This window comes from Staurois parvus, unplaced genomic scaffold, assembly GCF_062004578.1.
Source record: "Staurois parvus isolate SC_StPar_1 unplaced genomic scaffold, SC_StPar_1.0 ptg001142l, whole genome shotgun sequence".
NCBI classification, from domain to species: domain Eukaryota; kingdom Metazoa; phylum Chordata; class Amphibia; order Anura; family Ranidae; genus Staurois; species Staurois parvus.
The window spans coordinates 144,795-161,577 of NW_028318938.1; the positions used below are offsets into that span (position 1 = coordinate 144,795).

Genomic DNA, 16,783 nt, shown 5'->3' on the forward strand with positions numbered 1-16,783 from the left:
GTATAGGGGCTCATTCACTGGTGAATTCACTCATATATATAGGGGCCTAGCACTGGTAATCATCCTCCCTCCCTAGTGGCACATTCACAGTCGGGGAGCAGAGAAAGCCTTCCTCCCTCCCCAACAACCAGCTGGAGTGGAAGATGTGGGGTCCCCAGCAGAAGTTCTGGCATCAGGGAAGTGTGTTGCCAACCTATGCCCAGCACCTTCAGCAGCTCTAGGGAGAGGAGATAGTGAATCTCTATCCCCCGCCACCAGCTCCTGGGGATTTAACAGACTTCTGCTGAGAAGGAACAACCCAGTGAACCTCAAGCAGAAGAGCTGGCATCAGAGCAGAGCACTTCTAATCTCTCCCCAGTGATAGGCCATGGCAGATCTAGATAGTCTACCTTTGAGGGGGGAGAAATGTGACAGACCCAACCAGGACAGGGGGTTTGGAGGGGACTAGGGGCTAGCCTTCTACCCACTGATTATGGCCCATGGAGGATACCAGGGATTTTGTCTGCTTCTCCTGGTCAGAGCACGAAAGAGAGCTTAGTTCAGCCTCTCGAGCAGATGGAGCGGACAGATCAATCTCTAATGGTGGACAACAACATGTTGAACGTTGAGAGCGAGACTTGCAGTAATTCTCCAAATAAAGACAATAAAGCTTCCCTTCTGAAGTGGATAGAAAGGTATATTTATCTTGGACAGGTTAATGGTCAGAGGAAATATGGTGGCCTTCCTGGAAACTGAGTAAGAGAAGCTCGTTTACTTGAGGCAGAAATATTTATCAACAATCTCCTTCAAGAAATCTATGAAGATAAATTAATTACACTTTTCAGACTGCTGGAACACTGTATGAGTTTTGTCCTTTGTTGACTTTTTTAGTGGACAGATTTCTCAAGTGACAGCCAAATACCTGAAAGTCAACATTACAGATGAGCGAATTTTTCAAAAATTCGATTCGCCTGATTCGCCGAATTTTCCGAAAAAATTTGATTCGATTCGAATTTATTCGCCGCGAATTTTACTTATAAAAAGGGTTTCTAGGCTTCAGAGAGCCTTTATATTAGTGCAGAACACTGTACCTTTAATTTAAATGTCCTTGGAGTCTGCTGGGGAAGAGAAATAATACTGTCAGTCAGTATGACATGCAGATGAGTGCCGTCGATCTTAGAATCACCGCACACTTCACTCATTTGGGCAGTCACGGGGCCAAAGAAGAAGAAGGAGAAGAAGAAGAAGAAGAAGAAGAATGAAAAGAATGAAAAGAAGAAGAAGAAGAATGAAAAGAATGAGAAGAAGAAGAAGAAGAATGAAAAGAATGAAAAGAAGAGGAAGAAGAATGAAAAGAATGAAAAGAAGAATGAAAAGAATGAAAAGAAGAATGAAAATAAGAAGAAGAATGAAAAGAATGAAAAGAAGAATGAAAATAAGAAGAAGAATGAAAAGAAGAATGAAAAGAATGAAAAGAAGAATGAAAATAAGAAGAAGAATGAAAAGAAGAATGAAAAGAATGAAAAGAAGAATGAAAATAAGAAGAATGAAAAGAAGAATGAAAAGAATGAAAAGAAGAATGAAAAGAAGAAGAAGAATGAAAAGAAGAATGAAAATAAGAAGAAGAATGAAAAGAAGAATGAAAAGAATGAAAAGAAGAATGAAAATAAGAAGAAGAATGAAAAGAATGAAAAGAAAAATTAAAATAATAAGAAGAATGAAAAGAAGAATGAAAAGAATGAAAAGAATGAAAAGAAGAATGAAAATAAGAAGAATGAAAAGAAGAATGAAAAGAATGAAAAGAAGAATGAAAATAAGAAGAAGAATGAAAAGAAGAATGAAAAGAATGAAAAGAAGAATGAAAATAAGAAGAAGAATGAAAAGAATGAAAAGAAGAATGAAAAGAAGAAGAAGAATGAAAAGAAGAATGAAAATAAGAAGAAGAATGAAAAGAAGAATGAAAAGAATGAAAAGAAGAATGAAAATAAGAAGAAGAATGAAAAGAAGAATGAAAAGAATGAAAAGAAAAATGAAAATAAGAAGAAGAATGAAAAGAAGAATGAAAAGAATGAAAAGAAGAATGAAAAGAATGAAAAGGAGAATGAAAATAAGAAGAAGAATGAAAAGAATGAAAAGAAGAATGAAAAGAAGAAGAAGAATGAAAAGAAGAATGAAAAGAATGAAAAGAAGAATGAAAAGAAGAAGAAGAATGAAAAGAAGAATGAAAAGAAGAAGAAGAATGAAAAGAAGAATGAAAATAAGAAGAAGAATGAAAAGAAGAATGAAAAGAATGAAAAGAAGAATGAAAAGAATGACAAGAAGAATGAAAAGAAGAATGAAAATAAGAATGAAAAGAATGAAAAGAAGAATGAAAATAAGAAGAAGAATGAAAAGAAGAAGAATGAAAAGAATGAAAAGAAGAATGAAAAGAATGAAAAGAAGAATGAAAATAAGAAGAAGAAGAATGAAAATAAGAATAATTCCAGTAAAGCAAAAAGTGTATGTGCAGAGTTCCTCTATTTCTGACAATGAAAAGAATGAAAAGAAGAATGAAAATAAGAAGAAGAATGAAAAGAAGAATGAAAAGAAGAATGAAAAGAAGAAGAAGAAGAATGAAAATAAGAATAATTCCAGTAAAGCAAAAAGTGTATGTGCAGAGTTCCTCTATTTCTGACATTTCTCTGACAGTTCTTTCACATTTACAGCGATTGAAACATCTGTATCCTAAATGGAAACAAATACATACAATGTTTCAACCGCTGTAAATGTGAAAGAACTGTCAGACAGCTGTCAGAAATAGCGGAGCTCACTGCAGGGACATTTTTGCCGGCTTTTGAAGGGATGAAAACGGCCGATCAGGAAAAATTCGATTCGACCATCCGAAGTCGGCAAAAATTCGGATTCGCCGCGAATCGAATTTTTCCTGAAATTCGAAACGAATTCCACTTCGCCTGATTCGATTCGCTCATCTCTAGTCAACATGTGTACTGTACTTTGCATATCCAGAACTGTGGACTTCTTGCTGGATTGTCTTGGTGGGCTCCCTGACTAAATCAAAGCTGGTCTGAGTGCTACATAGTTACATAGTTAGTCTGGCTGAAAAAAGACATGTCCATCCAGTTCAACTATTAAAAAAAAAAATTAAAAGTTATAATCATATACCCAGTTGATCCAGAGGAAGGCAAAAGGCACAGCAAAGCACGATCCAATTCGCTTCTGCAGAGAAAAAAATTCCTTCCTGATCCCCGATAGACAATTGGATATTCCCTGGAACAACTTTACCTATAAATGTTAGTATCCAGTTATATTCTGTGTATCTAAGAAACATTCCAGGACTTTTTTTAAAGCAATTCGCAGAGCTGGCCAGAACCAACTCTTGAGGTGTCTATTCCACATTTTCACAGCTCTTATTGTGAAGAAACCTTTCCATGTTTGGAGATTCATTTTCGTTTCCTCCAGACAAGTGCCTGGCTGTTGATTAGCTTACGGTTTAATTAGGTTACTGTTACCTGCCAGGAATGGGCCCTGCTGTTAAAAATTAACAATTAGATAAAAAATTGAAATGAGATGCACCTGTCCAACAGGTGCAGAAAAATTGGGCCTTGGGTGTTGGTGGTGGCCTAAGCCAAAAACATTATTGGAAGAAAGCATAATCAGGATTCAGGAATAAGATAGGTAGTCTTCAGGGGATCCCAGATCCCTAACAAATGTAATCAGTTACATCAGCTTCGGGGGCAAGATAGTTGCTGTTGATCCAGGATTGATTCATTTTGATAAATGTCAGCTGGTCAACGGAGTCTGTGGACAGACGCACTCTTTTATCTGTCACAGAACATCCAGCAGCAATAAATATCCATTCGGAAAGAACACTGGATGCAGGACAGGCCAGTAGCTCGATGACATATTGAGCAGGTTCTGGCTAGTGATCCATCCTCAATACCCAGTAACCCAGTGGATGCTCAGTTGGAAAGGTCTCCAAGTCTGCTTTTGCCCTTAGATAATCCTGCACTATATGATGCAGACTCTGCCGATGAGTGCTTATACCTAACAGCCCTGGGTGCTCAGGACTAAAGAATTGTTTAAAGGCATCGGTCAGCCAGCTGCCTTCTCCACCGCTCTTCCTTTGACCGATCGAAGCCTCAGAAACACGTTGTCCAGGAAATGGTAACCTCCCATTGTCTGGAAAGGTGCTTATGCAAATTTTTCTTCGAGGCGTCCTCAAGATGTTTTATCCTCTGCTCCCTCTGCGAAGACTGGATGAGCTCTGCAACTTTACCCTTGTAAAGTGGATCAGGCAGGGTTGCCAACCAGCATTGATGCCTCTCCTAGATACATGGTACCCATACCCATTCACCAAAAAAGTGTAAAATGTGAATAAAAACACAACAACAGTTTTTGACAAGTCTATATTTAATTTAAAAAAATGGTTCCATTATTGTAATCCATTGTCAATCATGGTGTTCAGCGTTGTCATGATGACGCTGACTTGCCGGGAAACAAAAACCTGATGCTCGCAGACCCGCTGAGCACTTGCCGCTATCTGACATTTGTGAGTCAGATGTAAATAATTGGGCGGAGCTGGCGGTGACGCCACTGCAAGCTCTGCGCAACTGTGCTGTGACTGGCCAAAGCATTGCACCTGTGGTTATGTGCTTTGCTTTGGCCAGTCACAATGCACTGTCAAAGCGCAGTGCATTGTGGAGTACGGCTGGCAAACAGCCTGCCGAATGCCCGTACCATTTGTCTGTTCGCCGAACACACAAACGGCCGATTTCCGAGGACATCACTACTTAGGTCCAGAGAAACTGAACTTGCAGTGAATAGGCTATTTGCCTTTAGTAAATCAATCCCATTGCCCCCTTCAAATACTGATTTTCCAAGACCCCTCTGTGAACTGTGAGTTTCAGCCTGGACAAGGTCGTCTAGGGTGAAGATGCCAAATGGCGCCTCTACCCTCTTCCCAAAATATATGTGTATTATGTGTCAGCCCCCCTCTCAAAAATTCAAGCACTATAGGAGAGCTATAGGATCGCAGCATTGGGACCCCACACTACAGATGCCACTGGCTGCTAGATTGCCACTGTGCAGTGTTTGCTTGCCCACTCCCTATCCATATTCTTTGCTGGGAGGAGATGGGGGAGGGTAAACAAACACTGCACAGTGGCCATCCCGCAGTCCTGGTCCAGGAAGACTGCAGTGGCAAGAGGTGGAGCTGAAGGGGAGAGAGAACACAACCTGTCCCTTCTTCCAACTCTCTTCTCCTCTCCAGATCTGGCTTGTCCCCTCCAGAGCTAAGCTGACAGGAGTAGTGAAGTTGCCGTCACTACTCCTGTCAGTTTGTATGTAGGAACTGTCCATGTGGTGCCCCCCACCCACCTCACATGATACCACTGAATCCAGGGCAACCGCCCCTTCCGCCCAACCCTTGTCCTGGGTGCAGGCACAGGCAACCTGCTTTTGGGGTGTCGGTAAATTTAAATCGACACCCACAGCAGAACGCAAAACACAGTGCGATTGCAATGCGGTGCGGGAAACGCAGTATTTCCTGCACTGTATAAGTGTGAGCTGGGGCTAACTGTAGTCTAACAGAGCTGCTGATTTGGGACAAATATAGAAATGAATATGTTGGAGGCAAGTATGACTGGAGGGGGCCCATTGCTCCTTCATAGTGACCAGGACAAAAAGAGAGAGACTCTACCCAGCTTGGACACTGACAGCAATAAAAATCTGACCCCAGATATAACAGATGAGCTCGTGTCACGTAAATAGATGTAGGAAAAAAAAGACACGACACTCCTTTAACCCCCCTGGCGGTATTCCCGAGTGTAGTTCGGGGTAAAGTTTCAGTACCACAAGAGGTAACCCTGAGCTACACTCGGGCTTACCATGTGGTGTTGCTCAGGGATTCCCTGCAGCGCTTACCTTGTCCTTCGCTCCCGCGATGCGTCCCCTGCAGCGTCCCCGGCCATCTCCTCCGGCATCCGGCTTACGTGTTCCGGTCCCTCTGACGTTGGGATGTACAGGGGCCGGAACCAGTGGCAAATTTAAAAATTTTAAAAACTGTCATTTTCTAATAAACGAATATTATATAGTACAACTGTTTCAAACCATTTCACATACATTTTGTCCCGAGTGCTTTGTCCGGCGCCCTGCCTGCATTTTTACTGTTCTTTCTGCCTGGAAACTGAGAAACGTCCATGGCGTCCAAAAAGCGTCCCTTTAGGTCAAAAGCGGGTTTAGACCGGCTAGAGAACAGCGATAGTAAATCAGAACCACTTGCAGGATTGAGTGATAATGATTCGTGGGGGAAATTCGTCATCAGACACTGAAAACGATTCTACGACTTTGCTCAGTAATGTGCGAACTTGGCGCTCTATTTCAAATTTCAGTGTTTTTGGGTTGATTATATTATTGAATTAAAATTAATTATTATATTGTTATTTTTTTATGATTATTTATTAAATTATAATTTATGATTTCGTGTTTCAAGTTTTATCATATCCGGAATGTTTACTAGACTCTTGTTCGGAATGATTTCAGTGAGTTATTCCTAAAAATTACAGCCTACAATAAAAAAACTACATATTTCCATGCAAAATAATGGTACCGCTTTCAGCATCAAAAATCTGAAATAATCATACCGCCAGGGAGGTTAACACTGTGTACGAAAAGGTCCATAGGCTCCACTTTTTGGTGGTTGGGGGGGGGGGTGGAAAAAGGCATGTTTTTTGCAACCCACAAACCACCCCCCCTTAAGCTGTAATTGGCAGTGGGCAGGGATGTTTACGTTCCACGGTCACGATGCTTCAAAGCTTACCAAACATGTAGCGATCAGAGGGTGCCAAGCCCCCCGAACGCTACACATTCAAGCCATTGGGTAAGAGCTGAAAATTCCCCACCAACGCATCCAATGCACATTTTGGTGGTTGGGGGGTGAAAAAATGCATGTTTTTTGCAGCCCACCCACCGCCCCCCTTAAGCTGTAATTGGCAGTGGGCAGGGATGTTTACGTGCCACGGTCACGATGCTTCAAAGCTTACCCAACATGTAGCGATCAGAGGGTGCCAAGCCCCCCGAACGCTACACATTTAAGCCATTGATTAAGAGCTGAAAATTCCCCACCAACGCGTCCAATGCACATGGATGCGGTGTGTTTGTCATCAATAATAGGGATAAAACTGATGGTGGGAAGGCAACGCATTGTTTCCTCACTGCCTGACAGTAACCTCTGTAGCATAATCCGAATGCGGATCGGGCATCAGAGTAAAGGGAGATTTAGACGCACTTCTGAATCTACCCTAAAAGCCTTCATAGGTCATTAGTTTTGAGATAACCATGAATGGCAGCCCTACAGTTATTGCTGTCACTTTTGTGTGCAGAAATACTTATGATGTATACTGCAATTGGCATTTTGTATGTAACCACAACAGCCATGTGCGTGTATGTTTTTGTGTATGTGGTCTTAAAAAATGGTGGAGTTTTCTGTTAATGATTTTTCTTAAATTTACTTTTGTATTTACTCCGTGATCAGTCATTTGACACAGCTGATCACGTGGTAAAAGTCCACTGTGATTGGCTTTTTACCTCATCATGTGATCAGCTGTGTCCATAGAACACAGCAATCACGGAGATCGCCGGGTGCCGCGCCACTGAGGGGCTTGCGGTAGGGTGCGTTCTGGGAGGACGTCATATGATGACGTCATTCGGCTAAAGCGCGGTTACCAAGTGGTTAACTAAAGCCTCCTGGTGCTCCGTCCTACTCATGGACTCCATTTCTGCGCACATACTGGATATACAGCGCTGCAAAGCTGGAGGGATGAAGAGTCTAATCCTTCGTACACATGATAAGAAAATCATCCGAAAAATTTTGCAGAAGCACTGATCGAAAGATTTTCTCTTCGTTGATGAGCAGGATGTTTTAACCGCTAACGATATTGTGAACGAAAAAATCCGGTTGAATGACAGTGAAAAATTTTGTCGTTTCGCATGCGAATGACCGATTTTCTATGCAGTGGTATGACGGCCGTACGAAAAAATCTATCAAGTGCTATCACACATGAGTGGAAACAGAAGATGTCCCAGATTTTTATGTCCAAGGAATCTTCGTAAACAAGAAAGAAAAATCCAAATGTTAAAAGTAGATTGGCCTAATGAGATAATGAAACCAGAATTCTTCATATTATATTGTATGTATCACTATTTATGTACTGTATATAGGGAATGTAATAAACGATATTATACTCATTGCTGGTAAATGTGTATATCGCTCGTTCTGGCTGGAAGGGCACACCGCCTCACTTCCACTTGTACAGAAGACGTCAACACTATGTACTGCCCGACGAACAATTTTGGTTAATGTGGGCCACGTTTTTGACCAACGAACAAATGCCTCTCGGTCGTTGGATGACCGATCGGTCGATTTTCTAATCGTGTATTCCCACCTTAAGGCTCCATGAATACGAGCAATTTTTTTCTGCTCCTAGAAGCTAAATAGTGTTCTCCTATGTGTCCATGCACACTGCTTTAGGCTATTAGTGTTTTTAGAGCTTCAGCTTCTTGGAGCAGAAAACAAAATAGTTTTTGTAGTTTTTTGCAGTGTTTTTCCAGAAGAAAAAAATGCTAAATGTTACTTTTTTTTTTAGCTTTTTCTTCTTTTTTTTTCTGCATGTAGTGTAAAAATGCTAATAAAATGGCAACGCTCCTAAACGGTACTACAATGATACTAAAACACTAAAAAATGTTATTAACAGCGATTTTTATCCAGGGTTTTTACTAGCGTTTTTTGAGCTTAAAAACCCGCTAGTGTACTTGGAGCATAATAGTGTTTTGTAAGGAACTTTGACCTGTATTTCTTATTTTATAAGATGATTGTTTTGCCATCTAAAATGTGGTGACCACGTCCAATTTTCCCCAATTCCATTATAGATCTGGTAAGATGTCTGGAAGATGATCCCACGTGTGGCGGCAAAAAGCTGGCCGCACTCCATTAGCATTTTAGAGAAATGTTGTGTTCGGAACATTTGCTACATTTTGTATTAGTTAATAGGGTTGAATTGACCATCGTTTTCACCTGTAGTGATGAAAAAAATAATTGAAGGAGCAGGTCAGAATTTTGTTTTTTTCTTGAATGAAATTCTAACCATGAATGTGGTTTTCATTTGGGAAATTTCACTCAATCCAAATTGAATTTTAAAAGCAAATGCAATTTTGGAGTGCATTCGAAAAACATCAATGAAGTCTCTGTTGCCATCATCGAGTGTACTGATTGGATTCCACATATGATCCCATGCAGAGAGCAGATCCATAGTAAAACCTTTACAAACTCTACTGCTGAATCCGACCTCCAGAATAATCTGCGTTGTTCTTCTTAGTCTGTCTTGAACAACAACTTGAACAGTCACATTCCAGTTACTTGGCCTCACCTAAAAGTCTCCATGTTTTTTCTTCGATCTGCTAGAATGTGGCTTCAAAAACCAGTCTGATCTGTAAGGTAAGATGACATGTATCCCTATATAACAGAAGTAGTAGTACATTAGGCAGGACGGGTCATCCTGATATGTAATAATAGATATTTGTAGGTTATACAAACCTTGATTCTCTCTTTGTATTCTGCTTAGTCCTAACAGACCTAATCTCTTAAGCCCGTTAAGTAGCGATGGACTGAACACCCCCCTGTGCGATTTGCGGTCAAACATTCGAATGTAATGCAAACTTCAAACTTAAAGCAAGTCTAAGGGATTCGAAGAGCACCCATCTTGAAGGCTTATATGCAAATTATTAGTTATAAAAGGGGAATGGGGACTCGGGTTCTGCATTGAGGGACATGAATCAGTGAAATTATTTTTCAAAAAGTACAGTTTTTAACCACTTGCCAACCAGGCTATAGCCGAATGACGGCTACAGCTTGGTTACCCAGTTCTGGGATGGTGTCATATGACATCCTGACAAGAACACGCCCTCCCGCACGCCCCAGGGGGTGCGCACCCGGCAATCTCTGTGACCGCTGTGTCCTACAGACACAGCTGATCACGTGATATGGTAAAAGGCCAATCACAGCGGCCTGTATGAGGATACCACATGTGTGAGACTTTTTGGGAGCCTAGCCACATACAGGAGCCTGAAATCCAATGACCACTTTGAAAGCCTGAAGGTGCGTAACTTCCTCATTTCACTTCCTCACTACCTATCACAGTTTCGGAAGCCCTGAAATGCTAGGATAGCACCAAACCCCCCCCAAATGAACCCTTTTCGGAAAGTAGACACCCCAAGGAAATTAAAAAGAGGCATGGTGAGTATTTTGCAGATCTGATTTTTTTCTTACAAGGTTTTGAAATATATATAAAAAAAAAAGAAAAAATGTGTTTTTTCTTTCTTTGTGGCAGCAAACGAGATCTGCAAAATACTCACCATGCTTCTTATCAAATTCCTTGGGGTGTCTGCTTTCCAACTGCAACTCATTTGTTTTAGTAATGCCCATGTTGAGTGTTAGGCCAAAAAAAAATTTAAATTCGGAAACCGTAATGGGTTTTCATGTGAATGGTCTGGCAAAGTTTGAATTTGAGTTAGCGGCGATAAATTGTTGTGCATCTAAATTGCTTTGATCCACAATCAGTGCATACATATCTTCCATGAAAAACAGCTCCAAAAAAGGGGAGTAGTTAAATTTGCCATTTCCACCTGAATTCCAGGTTGGGCAGTGAATGCGGGAAGTGAATGCAGACTTTTTGGGCTGCCAATCGGGATTTGCAAGTACATCCGGAAGCATACTAGGGGCTCTACGGGCCTGTGTGCAAATTCTTGGTGGTTGCAGGACAATACTTGCGCTCACCACCGCACCAACTTGTACTGCACTTATGGGACTTGCCACGTCACCAAGTCATACTGCAGTGCTGGTATGTGAAAGACCAGGATGTACTAGGCCACTGGTGCTCGTGAGTTCATCAAAAGGTAGCGTGGCACTAGTACTAGCACTCTGCTGCATATGAGAGTCATCAAAATTTACCGGTAAGTGCTAGCAGAGATCAGGCCTGATTCTGCAAACACTGCCTTTTTGTGTGCAATGTATCAAGTAATAGTGACCTACTGACACTGCACTTGCTGGGGGAGAAGGGGAGGGGTAAGCGTAGGGGCTAAACGCAGGTGCTGACAGGTGTCGGGGCTGATCCCCCTAATGCTACGTTTTTGGGGACACTATACTAATGTGAGGGGATTGGGGGGGAGATTGGAGGGGGGGGAGATTGTGCAAGGAAAGGGGATTGGGATGGATTTGTGTTGGGAGGGGGAATTGGGGTGAATTTATGTTAGGAGGGGAGACTGGGGAGAGAATTGTGCTTGAGAGGGGGAATTGGGGGGGGGGGCAGTTGTACTAGGAGAGGGGATTGGGGTGGACTAGTGTAAGGAGGGGGAATTGGGGGGAGGTTGGGCATAGAGGGGGGATTTGGGTGGGGAGGAAGGATTTGTGCTGGACAGGGATTTAGGGGATTTGTGTTAGGAGGTGGGATTGGGGGGATTTAAGCTAGGAGAGGGGATTTGGGGGAGGGGATGCGTGCTAGGAGGGGTGAAGTAGAACTACAGGTGAAGTTTCATAATTTTTTTTTGGGGGGGGGGGATGCACAACAGTCTAGCCCCGCCCTAATCTCAGCACATACTTGAATGCAGTAAGATACCGCTTTGTGAATTCTCCCCCGCATGCTTACATGAATGCTCTGCACGCCGCCGTCATACCCCGCGTGTTGCTGTACGAAGTGTGAACAAGGCCTTGGAGGACTCTCACATGGCTTTTATTATTTGTTGATAAATTCTTTTTCATCCATTTACCAACATTCACATGATCTCTATTACCAGCGCAGATCATCAGAAAGGCGATGATTGTGTCCCGTGTCTCGTGTACTCGACAATCTGATTGCTGCTATCCCCAATGGAGAGACCCAACCAACAGGAATTACCTGGTAAGCATCAATAAGTTGTTCTATTTTTTTTATATCATCTTTACATTAACCACTTCCCGTCCGGCCCATGTACATAAACAGCCAGGCGGGAGCAGTGCGGGAGCGGGTGGCCGTTTATAAACTGCCTCCGCATTCTCTGCCTGCCCGGAGCGCGCGAAACCGCGATCCGGTACCCGCTGTATGGGACCTCTGTGTGAGGTCCTAATCATGTGATCACTGATTGGTCTACCAGTGATCACATGAATAGTAGTAAGCAAGTAAGCAAGATGTCGCTTCCTGACATCATTGCTTACTACTATTGAAAACTGTGAATGATCACAGAGATCAACAGCCTTGTACCATGTGACAAGCAGTGACCAATCACAGCTCACACAGTATTTCTCAATGGCTGCAGGAATGCAGCCAGAGAGAAGGAGAAATGATTGCTTTTACAGCCTTTATGGGTATAAAAGCAATCAGTGTAAAAAAAGAAAAAAAAAACTTCATCACCCCCCACAAGTAGTACAGTGTCACCATGGTGACATTGTACTGCTAGGGTGATGGTATGTAAAAAAAAAAAACATAAATAATAATATAAATTTTGGCCAAGATTTATGGAGAAATATTATTTATTTGCAAAATTTTATAAGAAAAACACTTTTTTTTCAAAATGTTTGGACTTTTTCATTTATAGAGCAAAAAAAAAAATCCCAGTGGTGAATAAATACCACCAAAATAAAGTTTTATCTGTCGCAAAAAAATGTATATGGGTACAGTGTTGCATGACCGCGCAATTGTCATTCAAAGTGTGATAGTACTGAAAGCTGAAAATTGGCCTGGACAGGAAGGGGGTGAAAGTGTCCGGACATGAAGTGGTTAAAAAGCAACTAAATAACCTAGTAAATAATTGACTAGAAAATTAATATTCAAATATACTTGAATATTGAAGCTTTTTTTGGGGGGGGGAGGGGTACAACACCAAACACATCAGTTACAGTATATGTAATGATGTGTACTCTGTTACCTGCAGGCTGCTGCGTCTTGTAAAATAAATGTAGCGTCTACCTCATAGCCACCGGATATCGCCCAAATCTGATCAATCTGGATTATTAACCACTTTGCAACCACCCGCCCGCAATGTAATGAGGATGGGCGGGCGCTGTAGGTGAAGCGATGTACCCGTACACCCCCTGCTCACGTCCGGGTTGGGTGGTGCCCTCTGTGATTGTACACAGCAGGAGCCTGTCAGCATTGATTCACAGCCAGGACCTGGTGATCGGTGTGCGATCGCAGCCCAGAGCTCTGTGCTGGTCAACAACACAGAGCTCTGTACAGGGGCAGTGATCTGTCTGTTTATCTCTGTAAAGCAGGGGTGAGTAACTGAGAGATCACTAAGTAAAAGCAGCACACTTTACACACATTACCCATAGTTAGGCACACATTTAACCCCTTGAGTACCCCGAGATGTTAACCCCTTTCCAGCCGGTGTATAGTACAGCGGCAGTTTATAGTATTATCAGGGCTCAAAATTTCAAGTCCTGAAAACTAGCCAGGACTTAAGAGTTACTCACCACTAGGTGCCCCACCCAACCCCTATCCTGCCCCGCCCTTAATTCCGCCCCTAAACATGCAATTATCTCATGAAATGGCACTGTTAAATGTTTTATATGGAAGAAAGGAAATGGCAAGAAGGAAGGGAGGGAGGGGTCAAAAAGAAGGGAGAGGTGTAAAGGAAGGGAGAGGTGAAAAGGTGGGTGGGAAGGAAGGGAGAGGTGGAAGTATGGGAGTGATGGAAGGAATAGAGGGAGGGGTGCAAGGAAGGGAGGTAGGGGTGCAAAGGAAGAGAGGGGTGGAAGGGAGGGGTGGAAGGAAGGTAGGGGAGGGAGGTGTGGAAGGAAGGAAGGGGTGGGAAGGGAGAGAGGTGTGGAAAGGATGGGTGGGAGGGAGGAGTGGAAGGAAGGACGAGAGCGGTGGAAGGAAGACAGGGAAGGGGTGGGAAGGAAGGTTGGGAAGAAGGGAGATGTGAAGGAAGGGAAGGGTGGAAGGAGAGGTGGAAGGAAGGGAGAGAGGGGTGGGTGGAAGGAAGACAGGGAGGAGTGGAAGGAAAGAAGGGAGGGATGGGTGGTAGGGAGGCAGGGAGGGGTGGGTGGAAAGAAGGGAGTAGTGGGTGGAAGGAGAGGTGGAATGAAGGAAGGAGAGGTGGAAGGAAGGGAGGGGTGGGTGGAAGGAAGGGATGTCAGACTCACATGACTCAGTCAGAAGCATCAGACCTGTCGGCTGCTCTGTTTTCCATCTCCAGCCCACACATCCTCAAACTGCACAGACTGGATCGTGGGCGGGAACAAGGGGAGGCAGAGCAGATCCAGCCTCTCTCCCTTCTTCTCCTATTGGTGCAGAGGATGGGGGGAGGGGCTGGGCACTGGGACGCACACATCTAGCGGGAGGAGGGCCCAGAAAGAAATGTAACGATCGGGGATGGTCGGTGCAGCGGTGGTGGCAGTGACAACCAGCAATCTCCTGTATGGCTTTCAATGAAGCAGCTGAAAGCCGCATCTCCTCCTCTCCGTTCCAGCCTTCCAGCGGCTTCATTGAAAGTCATACAAGAGATTGCTACTTGTCCTCCCGCTGGTGACCACTCTAGTGATATAAAGATCTATATAGAGAAATCAGGACCTCCTTCCTCCTGCTGGTGACCCCCCTAGTGATGGATTCTAGAACTCCTATTGCCTGGTTCACACTGTTTGCTCATTTGAAATAATTTCATCATCTGAAATAAGTACCCTCAAATTATTTCCCTCTGTAGTGCTGGCCAACAATGGACTCCTAGCGTTGTACTATCTAAAGCAGGGGTCTCCAAACTTTTCAAAGGGCCAGTTTATGGTCCTTCAGACTTTAAAAGGGCTGGAGTGTGGCCAGTGGGGGTGGAAAATGTTCCGGGCACAGCATCAGTGAGAATAAACATGGCCTCAGGGATGGTCAGTAGGAGGAAGAGTAGTGCCCCATCATTGCTATTAATGGGAGGAATAATACTGAATAAGGGTTATCGGTGGAAGAAATAGTGCCCCATCGATGGTGTCAGTGGAATACTGCTTCATATCATTGGGAGGAACAGAGCCCCAAGGGCCGGATAAAGGCTAGCAAAGGACCACATCCGGCCTTAGAGCTGCAGTTTGGAGACCGCTGCTCTAAGGGAATCCTTTTTCCCTACATGCATTATTTTACTGTTCTCTGCAGATTTAGTAAATCACCCCCATAGACTTTCTCAGTGATAGTTAGGATTCTGAGTTCAAGCCACAATCCTGTATTTACGTTTTCTGTGTTTCTGCAGAGGACATCAGGAGCTTTCTTCAGCAGCTGTCTGAGTATGACGATCCATCGCTGAGGAGGATTTACGAGTATTACAGAGATGATCTGATCTACATCCTGGAGAACATGAACACTGAGGCCCTCCTGAAAGAGCTAAAATCTCAGAAAGTCTTAAGCACAGATGTAAGAGAAAAATATTTTGAAATGAAACACAATATTTGTCTACATCAGTGAATAAGATATCATGATTGTAATTGTTGATAAAGTTATGTGCAAATCTTGACTTTTGTGAAAGTCAAGGTTAACCCGACGCCCTACCTCCTGAGCTTACTAGGTTAACCAGTTCTAGACCGAACTGTTTCACACACTTCCTGCTCAGGCCAATTCCTGCACCTTCAGACCTCAGAGAAGCACCACTTCCTGCACCTTCCCAACTCAGGTCACCCCAATTCCTGTACCTTCCCACCTCAGGTCACTCCAATTCCTGTACCTTCCCACCTCAGGTCACCCCAATTCCTGCACCTTCCCACCTCAGGTCACCCCAATTCCTGCACCTTCCCACCTCAGGTCACCCCAATTCCTGCAACTTCACACCTCACGTCAACCCAGTTCCTGCACCTTCACACTTCACGTCAACCCAGTTCCTGCACCTTCACACCTCATAGAAGCACCAATTCTTGCACCTTCACACCTCAGATCGCCCCAATTCCTAAACCTTCCCTCCTCAGGTCACCCCAATTCCTGCATCTTCCCACCTCAGGTCACCCAAATTCCTGCACCTTCACTCCTCAGGTCACCCAAATTCCTGCACCTTCACACTTCACGTCAACCCAGTTCCTGCACCTTCACACCTCAGATCACCCCAATTCCTGCACCTTCACAGCTATATTCACCCCACAAATCCCCCCTCCCATTCCAAATCCCCCAACATTCTCCTTCCCATCACAAATCCTCCCCCCTAAATTCCACCCTCCCATCCCAAATCCCCCTAAATTATCCTTATCACAAATCCCGCCCCCCCCCCCCAAATTCCACCCTCCCATTCCAAATCCCTCTAAATTATCCTTCCAGTTACAAATCCCCCCAAATGCCACCCTCCCATCCTAAATCCCCCCAAAGTCTCCTTACCATCATAAATCCTCCTCCCCCACCTCTCCCACCTCCCCTTGCCCCACCACAAATTCTCTCTTCTCCTTAATCCCCCTTTGGATTTGGAAATTAGTGGTGGCCCTACTTAAAGGACAAGGCTCTCTATGGCCTTAATGAAAAGTAAGTTATGTTTGTCTGGTATGCAGATATTTTGAAAGATGGAGGAACACAGCATTTGTGGTGAATATTAATGCGTGTCCAACACGGTTATCACTGGTGATATGTACAACTATAAAGGAAGACACATGTTCTGGGGCTTTTATTGAATAATTCACATGGACATTTGAGATGGACTCACATTAATATTATATATATACACATCGGAGTAAATATTGAATAGTGGTTGCATTAAACTTAATTTGTAATATGAAAAGATTGGTTCTTCCCAATCCTAATGACCAGTGAAGCCAGAAATGATGAAG

At 43.4% G+C, this 16,783-nt stretch overlaps 1 protein-coding gene across 4 annotated transcripts in view; it reads left to right on the top strand.

Moving 5' to 3' along the window:
• Window positions 1-16,783, top strand: part of LOC149439250 (NACHT, LRR and PYD domains-containing protein 10-like) — a 71,227-nt gene that overhangs the window by 3,196 nt on the left and 51,248 nt on the right. For all 4 annotated transcript variants that reach the window (XM_089659247.1, XM_089659248.1, XM_089659249.1 and 1 more), the window contains exons 2-3: window positions 11,824-11,927; window positions 15,235-15,395. In XM_089659247.1, the coding sequence (XP_089515373.1) occupies window positions 11,897-11,927; window positions 15,235-15,395 (192 nt within the window). In that variant the 5' untranslated portion in view covers window positions 11,824-11,896. The remainder of the gene's footprint in view (window positions 1-11,823; window positions 11,928-15,234; window positions 15,396-16,783) is intronic.